Source organism: Polypterus senegalus, chromosome 9 (genome assembly GCF_016835505.1).
Source record: "Polypterus senegalus isolate Bchr_013 chromosome 9, ASM1683550v1, whole genome shotgun sequence".
Lineage (NCBI taxonomy): Eukaryota > Metazoa > Chordata > Cladistia > Polypteriformes > Polypteridae > Polypterus > Polypterus senegalus.
Genome location: NC_053162.1, coordinates 83651187 through 83672489, shown reverse-complemented (window position 1 = coordinate 83672489; position 21303 = coordinate 83651187). Strand labels below are relative to the sequence as shown.

Sequence of the window (21303 nt, the reverse complement as noted above, 5' to 3'; positions counted from 1 at the left end):
ATTTATATTAATGATGCATTAATTGTGGCGGAGTTGATGCTCTAGAGGAATGAAGCACTCACCCTTAGAAGCATGAAGAGGTGTAAAGTAGTCGTTTCAGTAGCCCAGCTAAGACCTTCTCTGTTAGCCGAGCGGCTTTGCGTACCCATTGAGGATGGCCTGCGATCTCACAGCAAGTACGAACAGAAGTTTATTACATTAGCACGGTAGTTTATCCTGGTGAAACTTTATTTATATTAAATATTTTTTGCACACACTTTCAGTTTGCCATCATTACTATAATAGTACATTTAGCATTAAAGTGTACAGCTAACACTGGGTTTTTAAAAGTGGGTGGAGTTAAAGGGTCCTCATCTTATGGGCCTCAGAAGGTCTCAGGTTTCTTAATCTGGCCGAGGCCTAAAACTGACCTGACTGCAGCTGCACTCTATTGAGTTAGGGAGGCAACTTCAAACAGAAAATATCGCTATAGATCTGTGGTGTGTGAGGAAATTAGTTTTGACTTTACATGGTGCTGACATGTCATTTTATATAGTGCTTTAAACAAGTATTGTCACAAAGCAGCTTTGACAATATAACGTTACATGAAAAAGGACAAATGTTATATCTACCATATAGCCATCTAGCAGTCAGAAGCAAAAGCTCGAGTTGCAGCTGGTTAAACATCACGCTTTATAACTAGCTGCCTGTGCACTTTGTGAAGTGTTTGTGCAACATGTTTGAACAGTTTAACTCCCTAGTTTTCATGTACGTTTGTATCATCTCCCGCATGTTGTTTTGTTCCCTGGTTTCCCCAAATAAACCACAGTGTTTCTGCTCCATTGTTAACCTTTTCCGGGCTGTTCTTTGACAGACTGGTTTTGAATCTCTGCCTAGATCAGTGTTTTTCAACGGCTGGTGCGTCAGAAATTTTCTGCCAGTCGGTGAAAGAGTTATTGCTGCTTATACTCCTGGATCATGTACTGGAATGGAGCGGGGTGACAGATTCGATCTTGTGATGATAGTACTGTACATTGTTTTATTGCGTCACCTCGCCTGGCGACAACACGTGCATATTGTTTGCAAATACTTTATTGTGGTATTTCGGAAAGCAAATTATTTCTTGCATCATTGTGATGTAAAATGTTAAACCTACAAAATGTAAAGAAAAAACACTTTAACCTTCTTTAAAAGCAAGAAACGATAGTCAGAAGAAAAATAGCGACGATACCAAAAGTAAGCACAGTACGAGTGTTTCAAGTTTAAAAGAAATGTTTTGATACTTCAGAATGTATGACAGGAACCACAAGAAGAAAAGGAATTTTGACGATTTTGACACCGCATTTTAATGGGCGCTATTTTGTCGGCGCTCATATGTCTATCGCGCAAATGTCGGGTCACTCAGGTAATGTACGTGTGCAACATTCTCCTACTTTTGTCCATCCTGTAGAGGAGCATGGCTGTCCCACTTGCTTACTAAATAGTATTATAGCTTGGCTTTATCTTGTTTTCTCACCTACTTTCTATCCTACCTTTGCTTTTCTTCCTCCCACTCATCAAGTGCTTGTCCTTAACTTCTTACTCAGTTAAGGTTTACCCAGAAGGGGTTTATAAGCCCTGGCCAGGAACCACTTTTAGGTTCATTGGATCTCCTGGATATGCCTTTCTTAAACTTCTAAATGAGACCTAAATTAAAGTTCCAGAAAGCTCCTGATCACCTGCCCAGTATAAGAGAAAACTATATTAAAAGGCTCAGGGATTCCCTACTGCCATGTGTTGTATTGGGCGAGATATCACACTTCTATCCTTTGACTGAACATCTATTATGCTGTCACCTTTTTAGTGGTAGTACACTTTCCAACATAAACAGGGGACTCAGCAACTTTTCCTGGCATGGCCAACTCAGTATTTCTGCCCACTTTTCTCTCAGTCTCTGTCCTCACTGTTTTCTCCTAAATCTTTGTTAATATATTTTTCTGTGCTATATACATTTGTCTTATTGCTATTCTAAGTGCTGCTAAAAATCACAACCTGGATTGCTTTCACATTTTTCCTTAGCTTATTCAAGGACTGAACAGCTGGATTTGTTCTGTTTTTTTTGGAGGCATCCACAATAGCTGGAGTGCTACAAAAACCTCAATGATATTAGCAGTCCATCATAAGGTATTGCAAGCAACTGCAGATTTCTGTTGACTTTCGGAAACTCCACATAATTGGTAGACAAATGTTGCCCTTGAGCTGATTTGCTAAATCATGTACCTGATTGCTCACCTAAGACCTTGTCTTAGTGCAGCATTTTGTACATACTGATACATCTGTTCACATTTATGTATTTTGTAAGTTAAATGCATTCTGTATCTATCTAAGTTATCATAACCAATTTAATGGTCATAGGTTGGCCAGTTCCTCCTGAATCTCTTTCCTCCACTCTCTACTGTCCTCAACATGGTTTGGGGTGATGCCCATTTTTCTCATGTCAGTGCTCTATTTGTTTAAAATCAATATTATCATACCTGCACTGGAGGGCACTCCTACGATGTCATACTCTATACTGTTTTTGTATATTTGCAGTCTAAATTGTGGTGTTACACCTCAGACCCACACACAAGTGTTAAGCCAAAACAATAAACTTAAATAATAATTGCATTTTCTTTCCCTGTTGCCCCTTTGGTTAAAATGCTTTTTAAGCAAGTGGCTTTGTAACTTATTTATCTTATAAAATGCTTTTATTGTATTTTTGAAGATTATTCTGTGTTTTATGTTTATAGTTTGACCTGTGGCCTAACCATCTGAAGTGGCTGGAGAATTAGGGACACCAGTATAATAACTGTTTAAATGTGCTTTCTCATTGCAATAAAATTATACTGTAGGTGAGGGAAAAACATGCACTTGGATAAAACTTGTTTTTTCTTTTCATCCTTTGAACAAGCTGACTTTTTTTAGCTAGACATATAACAATTTGTCTGTTCTGTTTATCTAAAGCCTTATGTCACTCAAACCAAAATCTACTGATGGAGTTGTTTTATTAATTGATGTAAAACAAAGAAATTATGTTGGGATACCCTGCAATAATGTGATTTACTAATTTCACTGCAGAATTGTTAAAAAAAATACTACCTTCATTTAACTTCTTTGTTGATAGATAATGTTTTATTATTACGGGGAAAGTAATGCTCTGTACTCTATTTCTGAGAGAGTTTACGTACATCATGGTTTGATTCTACTGCTTACTTCATCTCTTTGAAATTGTTCAATAAAATAGTATTCATTTATCCTAAGATAAGGACTGAGGTGCCTTACCGAACTGCTGCACAGGGTTGCTGATTTTTTTCTTATTAGGTTAGAAGGTGTAGAAGATCAGCCCGGACACAGACAGACACGGACTCAAAATGTCCAGAATAACACACGTTTTATTCTAACAATAAGGTCCCGCACACAACACAGTGCTCCAGCAGACAAAATACTCTTTTCTTCTGCCGTCTCCACTCCTCACTCGCAGCCTCATCCTTCTCCACCCAACTCTGGCTTCTGAATGGAGAGGGTGGCCTCCTTTATAGTGCACCTGGAAGTGCTCCAGGTGTCTCTTGATTAACATCCGGCAGCACCTCCGGGTGTGGCAGAAGTGCTGCATGCCCAGACTCTGGAGCTGTCCAGGTGCCCCCTGGAGATGGTCACAGACCCCCAGCGGATTGAGCTTCTGAGCTCCAAATCTGTGGCCCTGATGTAAACCAAGGGGGCTGCCCTCTTGTGTCCCGAGGGAGGTACTCCTGGTAGTATGCCCATTCCCCTGGTCTTCTCTTATAAAGGGCGTCCCGTCCAGGCAGGATCCCCAGCCATCCATCACAACTGTGATGACTTAAACCAGTATGTCCTACACTTAGTAATCAGCTAACTGCAGTAGGAAATGCCCTTCCACCCAACTTCCATTTATCAAAATTTTTATTTTGTTTTTAAACTTTTTTTTGAATTTATTAAAAGCAAGTAACATTCTATACAAACAAGTCATAGACACTTAACAAAACTAAATTCAGTTCAACCCCCACCCATGAGAAAGAGAGGAAGATCAACAGTCACAGTAAAACTTCAAGAGTAGAAAAGAGGGAAGACAATCCTTTTCCCCTAATATAAATGCTTATTCTAAAATATTTTTGATTAGATCCTGCCAGGTTTTAAAATGTTTTGAATAGATCCTCTAAGTCAGAATTAGATTTTTTCTGATTTCAAATAGTACATAACATCAGTTACCCACTGACTTAAACAGTAACACACATGGAGTTTTCATTTGAACAGTGATGCAACAATAGAGGAATGAGTACCTGAACTGCATAATGCTAATCCATGGCCTGTTTGGAAGTGAGGATTAATCTGCCATGTTTTAAAATAATAATTTCACGGAAGATTATACAGTACAGTAATATAAGCCTATTACACCTTGTAGTTAAGTTTTATTGAATTGGAGACCTACTTAACTAGGTTCTTCTTGCTCTTGAAATAAAACATGTCAGTTAGCCCATCTTTAGTTGTTTGCATGTTTATTTGGATTGCAAACACAAAGCCCAAATTCTATTTAATTGTCATTATTTAAAATATTTATGTGGTTAATTCATAGTTTTTATATATCATTCCCGAGGTGCCCTTTTATTTGTTGATTTTCTTTTAAGTCACAAAGTTAATGTAGATAAAAAGGAATGTGGAGGAATTAGTGTTAAGCCTATGTCATTTAGCCTGGTCCAGTTCACTACTTTCCTATCAGGCACTAACAAGGACATAATCAGTTTTTATAATAGCAAACAGTGTGTAACTGTACTTTATCATAGGATCTGGACCAGTTTCTTTTTCATATAATCACTGCTGCATAATGTAATTTCAATTTGCTTAAAAGCGGAGTTCAATAATTCCTTTTAACGTGTTGGATGCAAGTCACTGGATGTATTATACAGTCTCACTAGACTCAGTGCAGTGTGAAAATAGTTAAACTGTAGGTTATCAATAATTACAATGTACTCAGATGTATATCTTTTTGCATAAATACCAGAATCCCCACAATTTTAGAGGCACACATTTGTAATAACTGCTAAACAGACTTGCACGCTTACATACAACTTTACACAGAGTACACTCTAACAGTGATTGTCATTTACACTTCATTGTTCCAATGAATGCTGTAGGGAGAAAGGAGCAGACCTTTTCTTAAAGTGACTTAAAATATAACTTGAGGACTTTGAAAAGACACTTTATTAATTTTTTTTATTTTCAAACACCCTGCTATGTTATAATAGCAAGTTTTACCTTGTTTATATTTGCTTTTGTATTCTGCTAAGAGTTGCTTGAATGTTTAGATCATTATTTTAAGTGAAAGTGGACTGTAAGTCCAGAGTTTCTGGAATGCTGCTATGTGGAGTGTTGCTTAGCTATGCACTGTTAACAGATAAGAACCAGTTTATGGTTTTACAAGCACTATAATTCCCAAAGGTCCTGAGTGCAAAGCTACACAAACATATTTCTCCACAGCTTGTCCCACTTCTGATGTCAGGAGCGTAATTTAGTTTTGTGAGCTTTGAAAGGCAAAACCTTTTGAAGACAGAAAAAACTGAGACTAGGATAAGGAGCAGCACACTGCCTTAGGAGATAGGATGACCATACCACACTTAAATAAGCATAATAAGATCCGTCAATAAACTGATTATGGCTGTTCCATCACCATCCTGACTGAGGAACATGTGCAGAAGCAGAAGCGCAACGTAAGAATTACATCTCCTGTGTGACTGAACATCTAGTAATGCCAGGTTGTATGGTTTGGATTGCCACATCTTGATATGCCCTCCCTTTGGGATAAAACTTTGTTTAATATTAATATTTTGAACATTTTAATATTACACTGATTTAACTGCCACTTCTCTCACTTGCATTTCTATTTAACCTACCACCAGAGACAAAGTGTAGTAGTTAAGTCAGTGAGCGAGGAAGACTCCTTAGTAGAACGGATATAGTAGCACGATACAGAATGAAGTATGGGCTATATAACCTAAGTGCTGTTCAAGGTCAGAATAAAAGAAAATTAGACATTAAACTGAGGGTCCACATTTAAAAGAATCTGCACAGTTAAGAAAAGATACAGGTCTTATGGAGATATGCCTTTCCATGATGTAAGAAACATACACTGTTTTTATACTGAAGTGTGATTGTTCATTTGTGTCAAAAACTTTGATGTTTAATTTTATTAAAGGGTATGGATATAGTATAATAGATATTAATCTGCATGAACCCTCACTTTACAGATTCAGCTTCAGTTTAGCTATGCATAGCTGCCTGTGCCTGTGCTTTATTTTACTTTTAAATATTTTTTTGGGTGGGTTGTGCATGTTCTTTTTTATATGCTGTATTATAAAAAGTAATGAAATTGGTGAAGGACAGTTAAAAATGTATCTCATGTATTTTTCAGTATTAGGGTTAAGTGGAAATGAATCATCTGAGAAATGTTTTTTAATACTTCCCTTAGAGGGATACAATTATTTTACTTAATAAAGACTAAGGTTTTTGTTTAATATATGCACATGCTAAGGAGTGTTCAGATTGGTAAATTCTATATTATAATGCCTTATACAGCAACATGACAACTTAATAATACTAGTTCCAGTGAAACAATTCTACAAATGTATGTTTTAATTAAACTTAAATTGCACTCATTTGAAATATTTTGCACTATATATGCTGATAGACTACCTTCACATTGCTCCCTTACTTGCTGGGCTTACTTGCGGCTGCTGTGTCGCGTGATATGCTTCTTGCGTGACACTACACATACTTAAAAGCCTGAACAGCATGTGTCCTTTTTGGCTAACTGCTTTGTTTCTCTCTCATCCCCCAGACATCCTCTGCTCCTGTTGCGGATCCTGCTCCCGTTGTGCTCCCCTATTATATTTGCCTATTCTTTTAATCGATAACTAACTGCGTACTGAGACGTGTTTGTTTGATGTTTGAATAAAGTTCCTGTCTTTACAATCTCCTGTGATTCTGTGCAATATTTTGTGAATTTCCCCTTGGGATTAATAAAGTATCTATCTATCTATCTATCTATCTATCTATCTATCTATCTATCTATCTATCTATCTATCTATCTATCTATCTATCTATCTATCTATCTATCTATCTATCTATCTATCTATCTATCTATCTATCTATCTATAAGTTAAGCTTCTTAGAATGCATAACATCTCAGTTCTTATTAAGACTTATGACTTGTGCTTAAAAAGTTGGTAAAACCCATATACTATATATAAGTATTTGGGTGAAAAATGGGGGGGACAGTGGTACTCATTTTGGGAGTGTAGGTATGAAGCAAAGCCATGTGGCCATGGAGTGCTACTGGGGAAATGAATTATTTGGAGTACAGTAGAACCCCGCAAAGTCGCGGTTCAGAGTTCACAGCCTCAGTCATTTGTGGATTTTTCTTTAGAACCTATCTGATAATTATTAGCAGAAACCGCATATATTACCCAGAATTTTTATGGATTTTATCGTGTCAATACTGCACTGTAGAGAGAGCAGGAAGCAACTGTATTGGAAAACGCGACTTGGGATGGTGAAAGTAGCCAATAGAATTTGAAACTGCAACTCCCAGCAGTCCCTGCAGTGGCTCTGATTGGTCTTCTGCTGAGGGATCCTTTTGGGGTTTAAAGGATGTCAGCGCGGCTTTTAAAAAGGGGGCCGGTGACCAAAAGCAAAAAAAAAGTTTTTGTAATTTGTGTTACAAGTTCCTGTCTGCATGCCTTCTGTTGGGTTACCTGTACTTATTCATCTTGTCCTGGATCATTTCGTGCGTCTGGATTGTCTGCCATCTGCCTGTGCACATGAGGAATGTAAGTGGATTCATGGCCATCCTGCAAAGAAAGGAGCGCTCCTGAACCCGTCCAACAGTCTTCACCATTTCAGGAACTAGTGGTAGGACTATCTTTACATTTCCATTCAACGTGCGGATCTCTGGACTATCTATTTTCATCATTACATTTCTTCCGTTGCCATTTTTCATGAACGTTTTTCATGATTTACTCTGTGTGTTTCGTTTGTGCTTTGTTGTATTTAATGTGTAAACACCATAAGGGGAACAGGATGGTATCGTTGTTTTCATTTATTTCATTTGTTGTCATTACATTCTTTATTTGCTGTTTGATTACTGGTTTTCTTTGTTTTTGTCTCTGTTTGTGAGTGTGTGCGGGTCCGTCCAAGGCTGGGTCCCTGGAATCTCCACCATAAAAATAAATAAATCACCACCTTCTCGACGGTGTGAATCTTAGCGGCACCATACCACTACAGCGTTATTCATTTCTCCTTGCTGCTGATTGACTGTGATGCACTCCCAGCTCAATATTCTTCAAAAAAACCCTCTTAAAAATGCTGATAGACTACCTTCACATTGCTTCCTTACTTGCTGGGCTTACTTGCGGCTGCTGTGTCGCGTGATATGCTTCTCGCGCGACACTACACATACTTAAAAGCCTGAACAGCATGTGTCCTTTTTGGCTAACTGCTTTGTTTCTCTCTCCTCCCCCAGACATCCTCTGCTCCTGTTGTGGGCCTGCTCCCGTTGTGCTCCCCTATTATGTTTGCCTATTCTTTTAATCGATAACTAACTGCGTACTGAGACGTGTTTGTTTGATGTTTGAATAAAGTTCCTGTCTTTACAATCTCCTGTGATTCTATGCAATTCTGTGACCCAAGCATGACGCCATGCAGTACTGCAGCCTGACTGTCTCTGGGGTTGAGCTGCTGCACTATAGCCTGCCAGCATCAGCCCTTACCTCTGTGTGCTTGCGTGCAGCCAGTTCAAGCGCAGTTGGCTCAGTGATTTCATCCATGGCATCAGTTACACCTTGTACATATTCTTCCAGTAGTTTTTAAAATAGTTTTACAGTTCATTAGCAGTTTGTAAAATGATTAGTGTTGTAGTAATTGTGATGTTCTTTGCATGAAAAAAGTGTTCCATTAAAATTTACATTTTTCTTTGTGAATTGTGACGTTTACTTAAAGTGCAACAAAAAAGTATTTGGCGTCCAGGGATGCATTAACCCCCAAGTGTGTGGCAGTTTAAGAGATAAAGCTCCAAGATGCCGCCGAAAGGCCCTGCACCTTCTAAGCTTCTGGCGATGAAAACACGCTTGCATGAATTACAGTACATATAGCGGTAACATCGGTATTTTACATTCTAGCACTGTGGGAGACATAGCAGTACAGTACTGTGCAGTATACGGGTTTACCTTTACATTCTTTTTTTAGGTAATGTATTAAGCTGAGTTTGAAATTAAATTAAAGTGTTTTGGGGGCATATTTAGGGTTTAAACTATAAAATTAGGCATTGTTTTTAACTACAGTAATCCCTCGCTATATCGCGCTTCGACTTTCGCAGCTTCACTCTATCGTGATTTTTTTCTCATAAACGCTTACGTCACTACGCATGCGCTTTCTGAGAATTTTTATCTAAGCCCTACGATGGCTCCTAATCGTGCTGCTTTTTCTAAGCCTTCTGAGAATAAAACTAAGCGCCGGAGGAAGATGCTTACTATCCAGAAGAAGGTGAAACTCTTGTATATGATTAAAGATGGCAATACCCTACAAAAGCCTCCTCACGCATGTGAAAAGACAGCGCCAGCAACTGCCTATCAAGATGATCTTCAGCCGCAGACCCAGACACCCACTGCCTACTCCTAGTACTTCTTTAGCGGAAGAAGACAACAACGCACCTGCTGAAGATACTGTACCACCTCTGAAGACTCTCCTACTGAGGTCGTGCCTTCATAGGTTAGTGGTTGTGTGCAATTAAATGTACAGTACAATAATCTACTATAGAAAAGCGTTCGGGATTGTCCTTCCGTCCCATGAGTGCAAAGCGTAGTGGTATTCCGCTTATTACAGACTTACTACTTGTGGCTTGAGGTACGAAGCGACGCGATGTGAGCAGAGTTCTGGTGCTCTCATCGTTCCCTTGCTTTTGTGCGCGATGCGCTGGAAAAATAGAAAAAATTATGTCTCTGGAAATAATTAATGTTGATGGAGTACAAATGCCTCACCGCGTAGTAAATATCAGGGGAGATGGTGCTTGCTTATTCTCATCTATAGCTTATTTAGTGCATGAAACTCCGTCTTTAGCGGTACAGATTCGGGCTGACATTGTACGACTTTGGACAGGCACTCGAGGGGATAAAAAAAAAAAGATGTTATGAATGGACACTTTGATGTTCTCATTCTCTACACTTACATGCCTGATGTACACATGGAGCGCACAATAATTGAAGATAAAAGTCGGTTGCCTTAAAAGGCAAGTGCGCCTAGTAATATATTTGTAGCGTCTAATATGTCTTATTTTCTCTTATTTTGTCTAATATATTGAGTAATACAAGTGTAATGGTGACTAAAGGGTGTTGTTTCATGTCTAGAGGGCTCTAATAATGTTAAAAAACTTATTTAGAAGGTCGTAAACAGGTTTTCGATACTCTAACTGCGAAAATATTTGATTTATAAATAAAGAATCCTACTTCGCGAAAATTCATTTATCACGGTAGAGTATGGAAACGGATTAACCGCGATAAACGAGGGTTCACTGTACATCCAAAATTCATGATTTTTCACATTTTGCGGGTGCTCTAGGAATGTAACCTCCGGGAATTTTTAATAGAACATCTAGAGCAAAACACTACACACAATTATGTCTGCTAATGCAAGTCCGCCCATGAAACATAAAAGGCTGTCGAGGTAGAGGTCTGAGTGGGTGTCAGAATGTTAGTAGCTCAACCCTGTCCCTTGCAACGAATATACTTGGCATTGAACTTTTCTGCTTGGACTTGGGGGGATAACTGCCCTGAAAAAACACAGAGCGGAATCACATGATTCATTATACAGACCTTCCCCGAAGCAGGCCTTTTATGTTGTTGTTGTTTAATTAATTGTATAATAGCTCCTGTATACTACATTAGCCTGTATTCTACTGTAACCAATAAAACTATGCAGTCATCAGTACAAATTGATCATGCTAATATTTCCATTCATTTACACTGAAGGTTAAGATGGTTAGTAATTTTTTTTTTTTTACATTTTTGTTCATTTGCTTAGTAGATGCTTTTATCCAAAGCAGCATGCAAAGGAGATCAACATAATTGAGTAACATCAGTCTAGGGACTGTTTTGAATTGTATCAGGACAAAGTTTATCACCACAAATGAGCTATAAAGCTAGCATAATGAAAAAAATATCAATTAACTATGACAGATATCCACAGAGCAAAAAAATTCATTAACAATTTGACAGATATTCACAGAAAAGTAGGTTTTTCAATCCCTTCTTAAAGACATAGAGGGAGTCAGCAGTCCAGATAGAGATGAGCAGCTCCAATATGAAAAGAGTCTGGATTGAGCTTTGATGCCCCACAATACCCCACAGAGGAAGCATCATCAGGTACTGTTTGCTAGCAGACTTGAGTACAAGATGGGCCCCTGCATTTTGGACCATCTGCAGTAACTTGATGGCACGTGTGAGTCCTCCTGCTAGTAGAGAGTTGCAGTAATCCAGACGTGACAAGACCAAAGCATGGACGAGAGGTTGTGCCGCTTACTCAGTTAGTCTCATTTTGAGGATGTTCTAAAGATTCATAAACATTATATTCTATGACAATGTGCAATTTAAAACGTCTAAATAAATACCCCTATCAGAAACACATTTAGAAGAATTTTCAGTCTTTATTTGATATTTAAAAGCCTAATCTATACATATTTTCAATCTAATAAATGACTGCTGCTCTCTAGACAACACCCATGGAGTTGAGTCGCGTATTACGCAGTTAAGCCCAACCTGTAATAGTGCTGATTGTGCACTGAACCATGATTTCATGTTTCTGTTTTATTAATAATTATTTATGTAATTGTAAGTGCTTTTGGTATGTTGTCTTGTAACGTAGCAGTTCAAGCCATATGTATTGGTTTTCTCTAATATTATAGCAACCCCCAGAAGGTTGGGTGGGGGGATGTTTTGTAGTCATTGGGCGTTGTTTCTGTTACACAGAACTATGCAACAAACTAACTGTAATAATTTAATATGCATAGACAATCAATTATTAAGCTATTTTGTATTAGAAATTAGTCACTGACGTATTTGTGTTTTATAGAAAATATTAATATGCTTGTTGATAAAACGATAAATTGCAGTTAATTGTGTTTTAAAGTTTTAATTGCTCATTTAATAATAATAAAATTTTTTAATCAAACAGCAGCTCTACTTTTCAGAAAACTTGGTAGTTCCAGCAAATTTTATTCTTGAAATAAATACATTGCAGACAGTCAAAAAATGGCCAAGTTCAATAATAGCATTTTTAAGTTCGCAAAATGTTTCTGAATAATCCTAAATAAATGTTGTTACAAACAGACTTTTCACGGATTTTCTGAGACTATAAAAATCATTCAGGTGTTGTTTCTGGGGTTTATACAATCAAGGAATTTAATTCTGTGTTTTTTTTTCTTGATTAGAGCCTTCATTAGAAATTGACTTTTATTTAACATCTTTTCAGAAGCCATTTAATTTATATAAAGGGGGAGGCATTTTGTGGTTTCAGTCATCATGATAAAGGTCCTAGTTGCTCTGTGTGTGGCCTCTAGGATTACAATATTGGGGTAATTGGTGAAGGGTTTAAAGGTTGTCTGTCTATTTGTATCCAAGGCTGTACCAAACCTAGTGTCTTTCTTTAGTTGATATATTAATTTCTGTTTGCTTTTTATATAAAAAAACTGATAAAGGTACAGTTATTATACTTAAAGGCATAACATTTCTTGTTTTTACAGGTAAAGTTATTTATACCTTATTTTTAAAAATGTATTTGCCAACTGGTTCCTTGCCAAATTATTATATTTTTATTTTTAGTTCATAATCCATTTTTGAAATTTTTTTTTAAGTACGGGTTTGCTCAAACATTTGAATTTTTATGCTATATACCCAAATATGTGTTAATGTCTGCAGATGGCTTTACAAAAAAATATTATTATTAATAATAATATTAATAATAAAAGTAATTTTTTTCCCTTTTGAACAAACTTCAAAATTATTTACACACATCTGCTGTCTTTATCACCAGCAGGAAGCAAGTTGGAACCATTTTTTGAGATGAGATTTTTCATTTTTTACTTTTTAACCATATATTATGTAAAGCTCAGATGACATAATTTATGGCTATCCTAAAGGTAGTAATCACAATTTATTTTAGTGGTGTAGCCAAATTTTATAACCAACAGGTTTACTATTTAAGGATATAAGCTTAAGTACCAATACAGCTGCAGATGGCAAGCCACATAGGCAGTGGTTTGAAGCAGGGCCAGAAGATAAAGAAATAGTAGTAGTTAAAAAACCACAATGTCAAACAAAACCAACATACCAAAACGAAAAGTCCTAACTTCCTAAAGGTTTTTTGTTATTTACTATACGCAAGGTTTTGTCACAAATCCAAAAGCTTGGATGCCTCACATACTGCATCACTATCCTAAATGTTGTTGGGTTGGTGACGTCAGGTGCTGTGACTTCCAGCCATCATGTGATAGCAACACGAGCTTGTTGCTAGCAACAATATGGCTGCAGCCATTCAATGATGCATAAAATAGTGGTAATTGTGATAAAAAATGACATAAAATGTCACCCCAAAAGCATAAACAATTAGTGATAAGAAATAATCACCAAATCCAAATGAAAGCAAGTACACAGTATAAATAAAAATGCATTCTACACCCTTTAAGACGTTTGTATGATAACAGAATCTATCAGTTTAACTGTAGGTTATCATTAATTACAATGTACTTGGATGTATACATTTTTGTATAAATACCTGAATTCCCACAGTCTATCACAGGGCACAGTCCAGAACACATCGACTCTTTTTCATAAAGTGCAAGTTTTCAATCGTTAATCAACTGAACATTTACATTTTTGGGATGCAAAAGAAAACTGGAAAGCCCAGGGCAAAACCCTTGCGGACACAAGGAGAATGTGGAAATGCCATACCACAACCAAGCTGAAATTCAAATGCATATAAAATAATCTTGGGGATATTACTTTTGAGCCCCTGGAAATTGGGGGGCTATGCAGATAAATGGCTAACATTCCTAAACAGCTCATACGATATTTTTGGCATACCCCTTAAATTAAAGCTGAAAGTCTACACTTTAATCACATAATGACTAGTCTATTCAAATTCATTGTGGTGGTGTACAGAGCCAAAAATTATGAAAATTGTATCACTGTTCAAATAATTACGGACTAACTGTACCTATTTATGTATTTATTTGTTTAAAGGGCTTTTGTAAAATGCCAAATTTCCCTCAGGGAAAAAAAAACAAATGTTCTATCTAAACTAATTTGACTTTGCTTCAATTAAAAAAAAAAAGTAATTAAACAATTATACTGTATCTGAGCTTGTAGGTTTCCATAAAGGTGTCAGCCAAATGTATAGTGATCTTAATTAAATGTGGTGGCTAGAGAGCCTAATCAGGCACGAGTTAAGTTATATTCAGGAACTGGTTTAGAATTCATATTGGAAGTTTAATATGAAATAGAAGCCAGAGAAGGTTGAATTTTGGCTGCAGAAATTGTCACTTTGACTTTTTTGGCCAAAGTGCAAATGTTTTATAAGCCACATGCATATACTCTTCAGTCAAATAAAAAATCAATCAAGCTTAAAATGGAAATGTTTATAGGAGATACAAAATCAAATTAAAACCTGGGACTTTTCTAAAATCATGCTTGCTTGTTTTCCGAATTGTTATAAAAGAGATTTTTTTGTTTCAAGCTTTAATTTATACCAGTAAGACTAATATTATGAAGATAATTAATTCTGTGGTACTAATTGATTCTCTGTGTGACTTCTTTAGGGACCAACCTCATTGATTCAGAATCTACTGTGCATTTTATTAATCATCAGGAATCCTACCCCACATATATATATATATATTTATTTTTTTTTTTGTTTTTATGACTTTGATTCTAATATGGATTTTTAACATTCTGAGCTGACTGAAACTGTAACTGAGCATTTCTGCTTCTGCGTTATTTCATCACATCTCCAGAGTGACTTGCCCAAGGTTGCACTGTAAATCAGCACTTAAGATTGGACTTGAAATCTGGATTTCCTGGCTCCTAGTCCTTGGCTATTTCTACAGGGAAATGTTGTCTTTGCGTATTTTTGCCTTGGAGGAGACAAGGTTTTGGATTGCAGGTTACTGTTGAAAGGCAGAGAGCTGTTTTTCTCATTTTGTCAAAGCTTTCTTATGTATAGGTTAGCAGTTTTTCTGGCGTGAAACCCGCCAATCACTGGAATGTTTTTTAACTGGGCCTGATTTGCCGCCAGTCCTCCCCATAGAGCGAGGAAGTGATTTATCTATCAGTTGAAGTTCGTGAGCTGGATAATAGTAGTTTTAATGTATGCTGCTACCACTAAAACCTATTGGTGAATCTAAAACTCTCCTTAATGGAGCAAGATGGCTCATTATAGTTAGGCATAACAATTTATAGATTCATTTTCCAGCATCCAGTTTTTAATTAATTGTACAGGCAGCCTTAAACACAGGGTACACAAATTGCCTGTGGTCCTTATAATTAATTTTAATAAAAGAAATTAAAAATTGGTGGGGTGTACTTTGATTGTTCTGCGGCTGTGGAGTCATTTGAAGCCCACTGGAGTGCTGCTATTGGTATCTCGGATCTTATTGCAATTTATACAGACTACAGGCCCTTAATAAACCCTGTAGAGCAATGAAATCTGAAACAACACAAAGCCCTTCATTTTGCGTAATGTATATACAAATAGAACTCAATCCATCTGTTCAAATAAAACAAAAATCTTAAACTAATTGACCTCAAAGCTGCCTGTTGTGCTAAAACTGTGTACTTTGTCAAAAGCATTTAACAGATTGTGAGTGTTGCTGCTTTCTAATGAGAACAGAGGTCAGCTTTTCCAACACAGTTCTGTTGTCCTTCATGACTTTTAGAATTTAACTCTTCTGAAGTAGAACTGCTCTTGAACCTCAGGGAATAAATAAAAAAAATATATGTATTCATTCATCCTTGACCATGACAATGATAAGAGTTTAAGTACACTAAATGTAGAATGCTGCGTATAGCAAGCATGTAGATATTCAGGCATGACAAATGAAATCTAATACAAACATTTTTAAACAAAACCTTGCTATTATGTATTTATTTTTAGTAGTAGTATCTATCCACCTCCTGGGTCTTCTTTTGCAGTTAAAGATATGCGGACATCTCACAACTATTGCTGAAGTCTGGGCACATTCCAAATTTAAATGGGATTTTAGTGTATCTTAAAGCTAATTTAGAGTCAAGACATAAGGCATGTACTGTAGCAGAGATACCTCACATAGGTACCTAAACTTTACAAAATTTGGTATTTCATGCGTTAAATCAATGCACTTTGCTCTATCATCTTGTTAAGGATTCAGTCAGTGGCGTACCGTGGGTGTCATCCGCCCGGGGCGGAGAAAAATTTTGCCGCCCCCTTATTTAGGTATTTCAATTTAAAAGACTAAAACATACAGTAATTCTTTGCTGCCCCCTAAAAGTGCCGCCCGGGGCGGGCCGCCCCCACTACACTACGCCACTGGATTCAGTTGAGGGTAAAATGTTCTTCGAAGTTCATTGTTTGGGTTGTGCTGTAAAGTAAGAAAAAGTTGCTCTGAAGATTTGTTTTGCTTTGTTTTTGTACTGTTGATGGATCAGCCTGATAAAATTTATAATTATTAACTAAATCCATTTGTACAGCAAAGCTATTTGTATTAGAGTAATTGCTATTGCAGGAGCAAACATGTCTGTTAATAATTATATAGAAAATGATAAAGGATACTAAAACTAAAAAAAAAAAAAAAACATGTTCTGTTTTAGGTGTTAACCAGCAAATTATTTTATTTTACCGGTTTATGTTTTTTAGGAACAAAAGCATCTAATAAAAAACTTCACACATTTAAATTGGGGATCAAAGCCAACAATGCATGTGTTGTGTTATTTATTTGTAATCATCTTTTCTTAGTTCAGATATTTCTTTAATTTTTAAAATTACTTTATCTAATTTAAAAAGTATAAAAGTAAAATATTCTTTCAAACAAAGTTCCAAAGTCTTGTTTATTTTGGGATATCAATTTTAAGTGCATTAAGTTGTATTGTGCTAGATAATTTTATGAAGTCTTAAAAAAGATTCTAATATATAGTATGCACTAAAGATTTGTTCAAGTTGTGACAGATAGGGGTCGCTGTCGTCCCCTTGAACCCTCTGTCAGACTCCAGACACCAGATAAAAGTCCAATAATTTACTTTATTCCAATAATGAAGTGCACAAAGCACCCTCCACTCCACTATACTCATAAATATACAATAATCAATACAATAAACAATCCTCCACACCCAGACGCATTGTCACCCTGCCACCCAACTCAGCTCCTCCGTCTGGGATCTCCCACAGTCCTTTATAGTCCGTGACCCGGAATTGCTTCTGATCCCTCAGTCCATGTGATTATCGGGCCAGGTGAAAACTCCTTTTCTTCAACCTGGAAGTTTGTCATTTCTTCTGTCCATGTAACTGGGACGTACTTACGGGCTGTAGGGAAAATAATCCTTGTTCCTCCTTGCAGCGTCCTCTAGCAGCCCCCATGGTATCCAGCAGGGCTGTGCATAAAGACTCCATTGTCCAAGATTCCCTGCTGGCATTCGGGGTACCTCCATGCTGCAGGGAGGGCTCCATCTGGCGGCCTGGGGGTATTGGCCGGGATGAATGGCCAGCCATATACCACAAAGTGCAAATGTAGATGGGTGCGCCATGAGGTTAGCACCAGTCCTTCCCTCAAGCCTCATGACTTAATAGATGCAGTATCATAATATGTAAAGTCCTTATTAATGCAACTATATAAATATATACTGTATTTCTTAGAAAGATGTTACATCTTTCCCATTGATCTTGTTTTTGTTGCAATCCTATTACTATAATTTTGGATAGAACATTATAAATGCATAATCAATGCATAAAGAGAGAGATACTGTAAATAAATACATAAACACACACACAGTATGATTTGAACACATACCAGAAGGACTAAAAAGAAAGATTTTCTAAAGAAGGAAAACGTCTGACTTGTTGGGCACAGTGAGGCATTATGCAGGTGTTTTGCTGTTGGTATTACGAAGTCCCAGTAGTGTTTCTTGCTGAATAATTTGTTTGCTGAATGTACTCAGTGTTAGTGTGTCAAAGAGAGGATGTGCAGCATTGTTCATAATGACATCCAGTTTTGTTTTAGTTTTGCTTCTTGGTCTAGTGATGCAGTGATTACTGTTGGAGCTTCAAAGCCTAGGGCATATTTGATAAAATGTAGGAGCTTGGGAATGCTCTCTATAAATAGAATTATTAACTTTAAAACAGTCCAGTGTAAGGTGATGTGTGTGCGTGTATGTTAGTTTGTCATATAATGAACTGGAAATTGCTCAGGAATCCTGTCCCTCTCCATTTTACATTCCTTCTGCCCACACAGAGGGTTTCATGTGAAACAGAGTATGCTCCCTCTCTTAGTTTCTCAGCCTCACTGCTTCCCACTCTGTTGAGCAGGCTCAATAGGACAGTTGCAGCCAAGCTGCCAAATGTCAACTGACAAACATCTGTGCTGGGCTCACCTCTTTCTTTTCAATAAATGGCTATGAAATCTTTCCCTCCAAATCCCAAAACAGCAGCTTTTACAGTTGAACTAAAGGAGAAGTTTGGTACAGAGACAAAGGGCAACTCCATATTTCACAGACCCCGAGTTTGAGTTCTGCTGTTGCCATTTCAGGAAAAAGGAGCAGCTTATAAAGGGCCATGCCTTTAGTGAATTTCTGAGCAGAGACATGCCAACACCTAAAACTGGTTCCTGCTTTGTACCTTGTTCAGCTAAGATAGGCACTGGCCTCCTCTTGCTGTAAACTGAATAATCAACTTAGAAGTGAATGCATAAATGACTGTCTTTATAGGTTATTGTGCTGTAATTAACTACAGAAACTTTTCTGAAATTAACTACTTGTCATTACTGTTCAAATTGTTTGGAGGTTCCCATAATATCCTATGTCATTTCTACATGGTCATGACTTTCCTTTGGGTGAACTCTTGAGAAATCTGTCAAACTTACCTTAGTTTTTGCATGTCTTCAGAAAGTACAGTAAATGTATTAGAAAAAATGTATTTTGCTGTGTTTCATTAAGTGTTGAAAAACTTCTAACACAAATGTCAATACTCATATTGTCATTTTGCAGGAGTTTATTATTTAGCAAAGCTTTTCATAAATATGACTGTTGTAAGTGCCCTAGGGTACAGCACCCTGACTGGGATTACATGCTACCCTGACACACTAGGTGGCAGCCTCCCTGGTCGACACTACTGGGTATTGTAGGTTTGTAGGTTCTGTGGTGCCAGGAGGTGCTACAGGGACTTCTGTTTGACCCAGAACTGCTTCCATTGGGCACCGGAAGTACTCCCAGGTCCAGCATAAAAGAATGTGTTCAACCTCCTCCAGGCAAGCTGGAGTTGGGTAGAAGTTGAACAACGCTTGCCCGGAGCAATGGAAAGAGAGAGAAAAAGAGAACAGTTGTATTGTGTTTAAATCACTGTCAAAGCCTTTTTAAGATAATTTTTTTTATTGTACTTGTGGTGGTTGTGTCTAGGGAATGGGGTGCTGCAACACTCCCTAGTGGTCACACTGTATAACATACAGTCAGTAGGAACACAAGCTATTAAGCTCCTCAATATTTTGCAGGCTTCTAAAAAATAGCAATGTGGGACTGTTCAATGATCAAACAAACAATTACACTAATGTACAGAAGGAATTCTGGGTGCTGAAATTTGTTTAAACGCTGACAGCTGTTTTATTTATACATTTGGATGCGCTGAATTGAGATTTTAAACTGGTGGATGGAACTCATTGGTTGATGTGAATGATTGTCTGGAACAACAGCCTTGATATAGTTCCAGAACTAACAGAAACCTGAGGAAATTAGATTAAATTCAGATTGGCCTAGTTAAGTGTCTCACTACTCTGTGTAAGCCCAGTTCTCCTTAGAAAATGCTTCAACAAAGTGACATGTTAATAGAGGTTAGTTTTGGCCTTTCCAGAACTCAAATTCTGATGTAGACTTGTTTGTATTTTTTATATAATTGTAGTGTTTCGCAACACAGCAGCACTTCCAGCTTCTGCCCATGTACTGATGGCCTGTCATTCGTTCAAGAGCCCCATGATTCAGAGAGTAATTTTTTTTTTTATATAATGGCAATCATCTAGGTCATAATACAGAAAAATCTTCCTAAACCTTTGACCATTGTTGTGATTTTGGTATGTAGTGTTAGTTTTATACCACCTTTGTTCCATCTCCCATTGTATATGGGATGCTAATCTAAGCATCCTTTAGTTTTCTTCAGTATATTTCATCCATTAATAAAGTATTGAATGCAGTTATCCAAGTCTTTTTTCTCAAATCCTTTAATTAATGGGAAATTCATTCCGTCATCTCAAAAAGTGTATGTCTTTATTACCTTCACAACTATTTTTTGAAAGCTTTGTATTGATTATGATTCAATGCCCACGTTCGTTTGAACAGTTCCCAGCAGTACTCCCAATTTCTTTAATTGTGTCACTTGTTTTCCTTTTGCATCATTGTGCTTAGCTCTTTATATTTAAAACTATTTTCTTATGTTGGTCTTTTTTTGAACAGGCCCCTGCACGTGCTTATTTGTAATGCAGCTGTGATTGGTCAGACTTGGCATCTGACAGAAGATGGTCTGGAATCAACTTTCCAAATCTGTCATCTTGGTCACTTCTACCTTGTCCATCTACTTCAGGATGTGCTGCGCCGTTCTGCTCCTGCACGGGTTATTATGGTGTCTTCAGAGTCGCACAGGTTTGTGTGATTAAACTAAACTCTTTTTTTTAATGTAATATAGCAGTGCTTTTTTATTTCTGGGCACAGATCAGCACTGTGATGGCAGGTTTTCTCTTTCATCTGTCCTGCTTTCTTTATGAGAGTATATGTTTACCATACTGTATAGTATGTTGAATAGAAAAAGTGATAGAATGCTGACTGAACTGTTGCCTATTCAGCTTTAACACTTTCTTCAGAGGTAGAACAATTAAATCAATGTGCCTGATCCTTTCATTGTGTTGAGTAGTTTGTTGTGATCCAGTAAACAGAAGAAAGCCTTCTTTTTCCTTTTTTCTTCATTATTTAGTCACTATTTATGTCTTGTTGCATTTTCCACTTCATTTTCTAAATCTAATATATC

The 21303-nt window shown here is 37.1% G+C and overlaps 1 protein-coding gene across 4 annotated transcripts in view; it reads left to right on the top strand.

Moving 5' to 3' along the window:
• Window positions 1-21303, top strand: part of wwox (WW domain containing oxidoreductase) — a 1268497-nt gene that overhangs the window by 375076 nt on the left and 872118 nt on the right. For all 4 annotated transcript variants that reach the window (XM_039763360.1, XM_039763361.1, XM_039763363.1 and 1 more), the window contains exon 7: window positions 20736-20921. In XM_039763360.1, the coding sequence (XP_039619294.1) occupies window positions 20736-20921 (186 nt within the window). The remainder of the gene's footprint in view (window positions 1-20735; window positions 20922-21303) is intronic.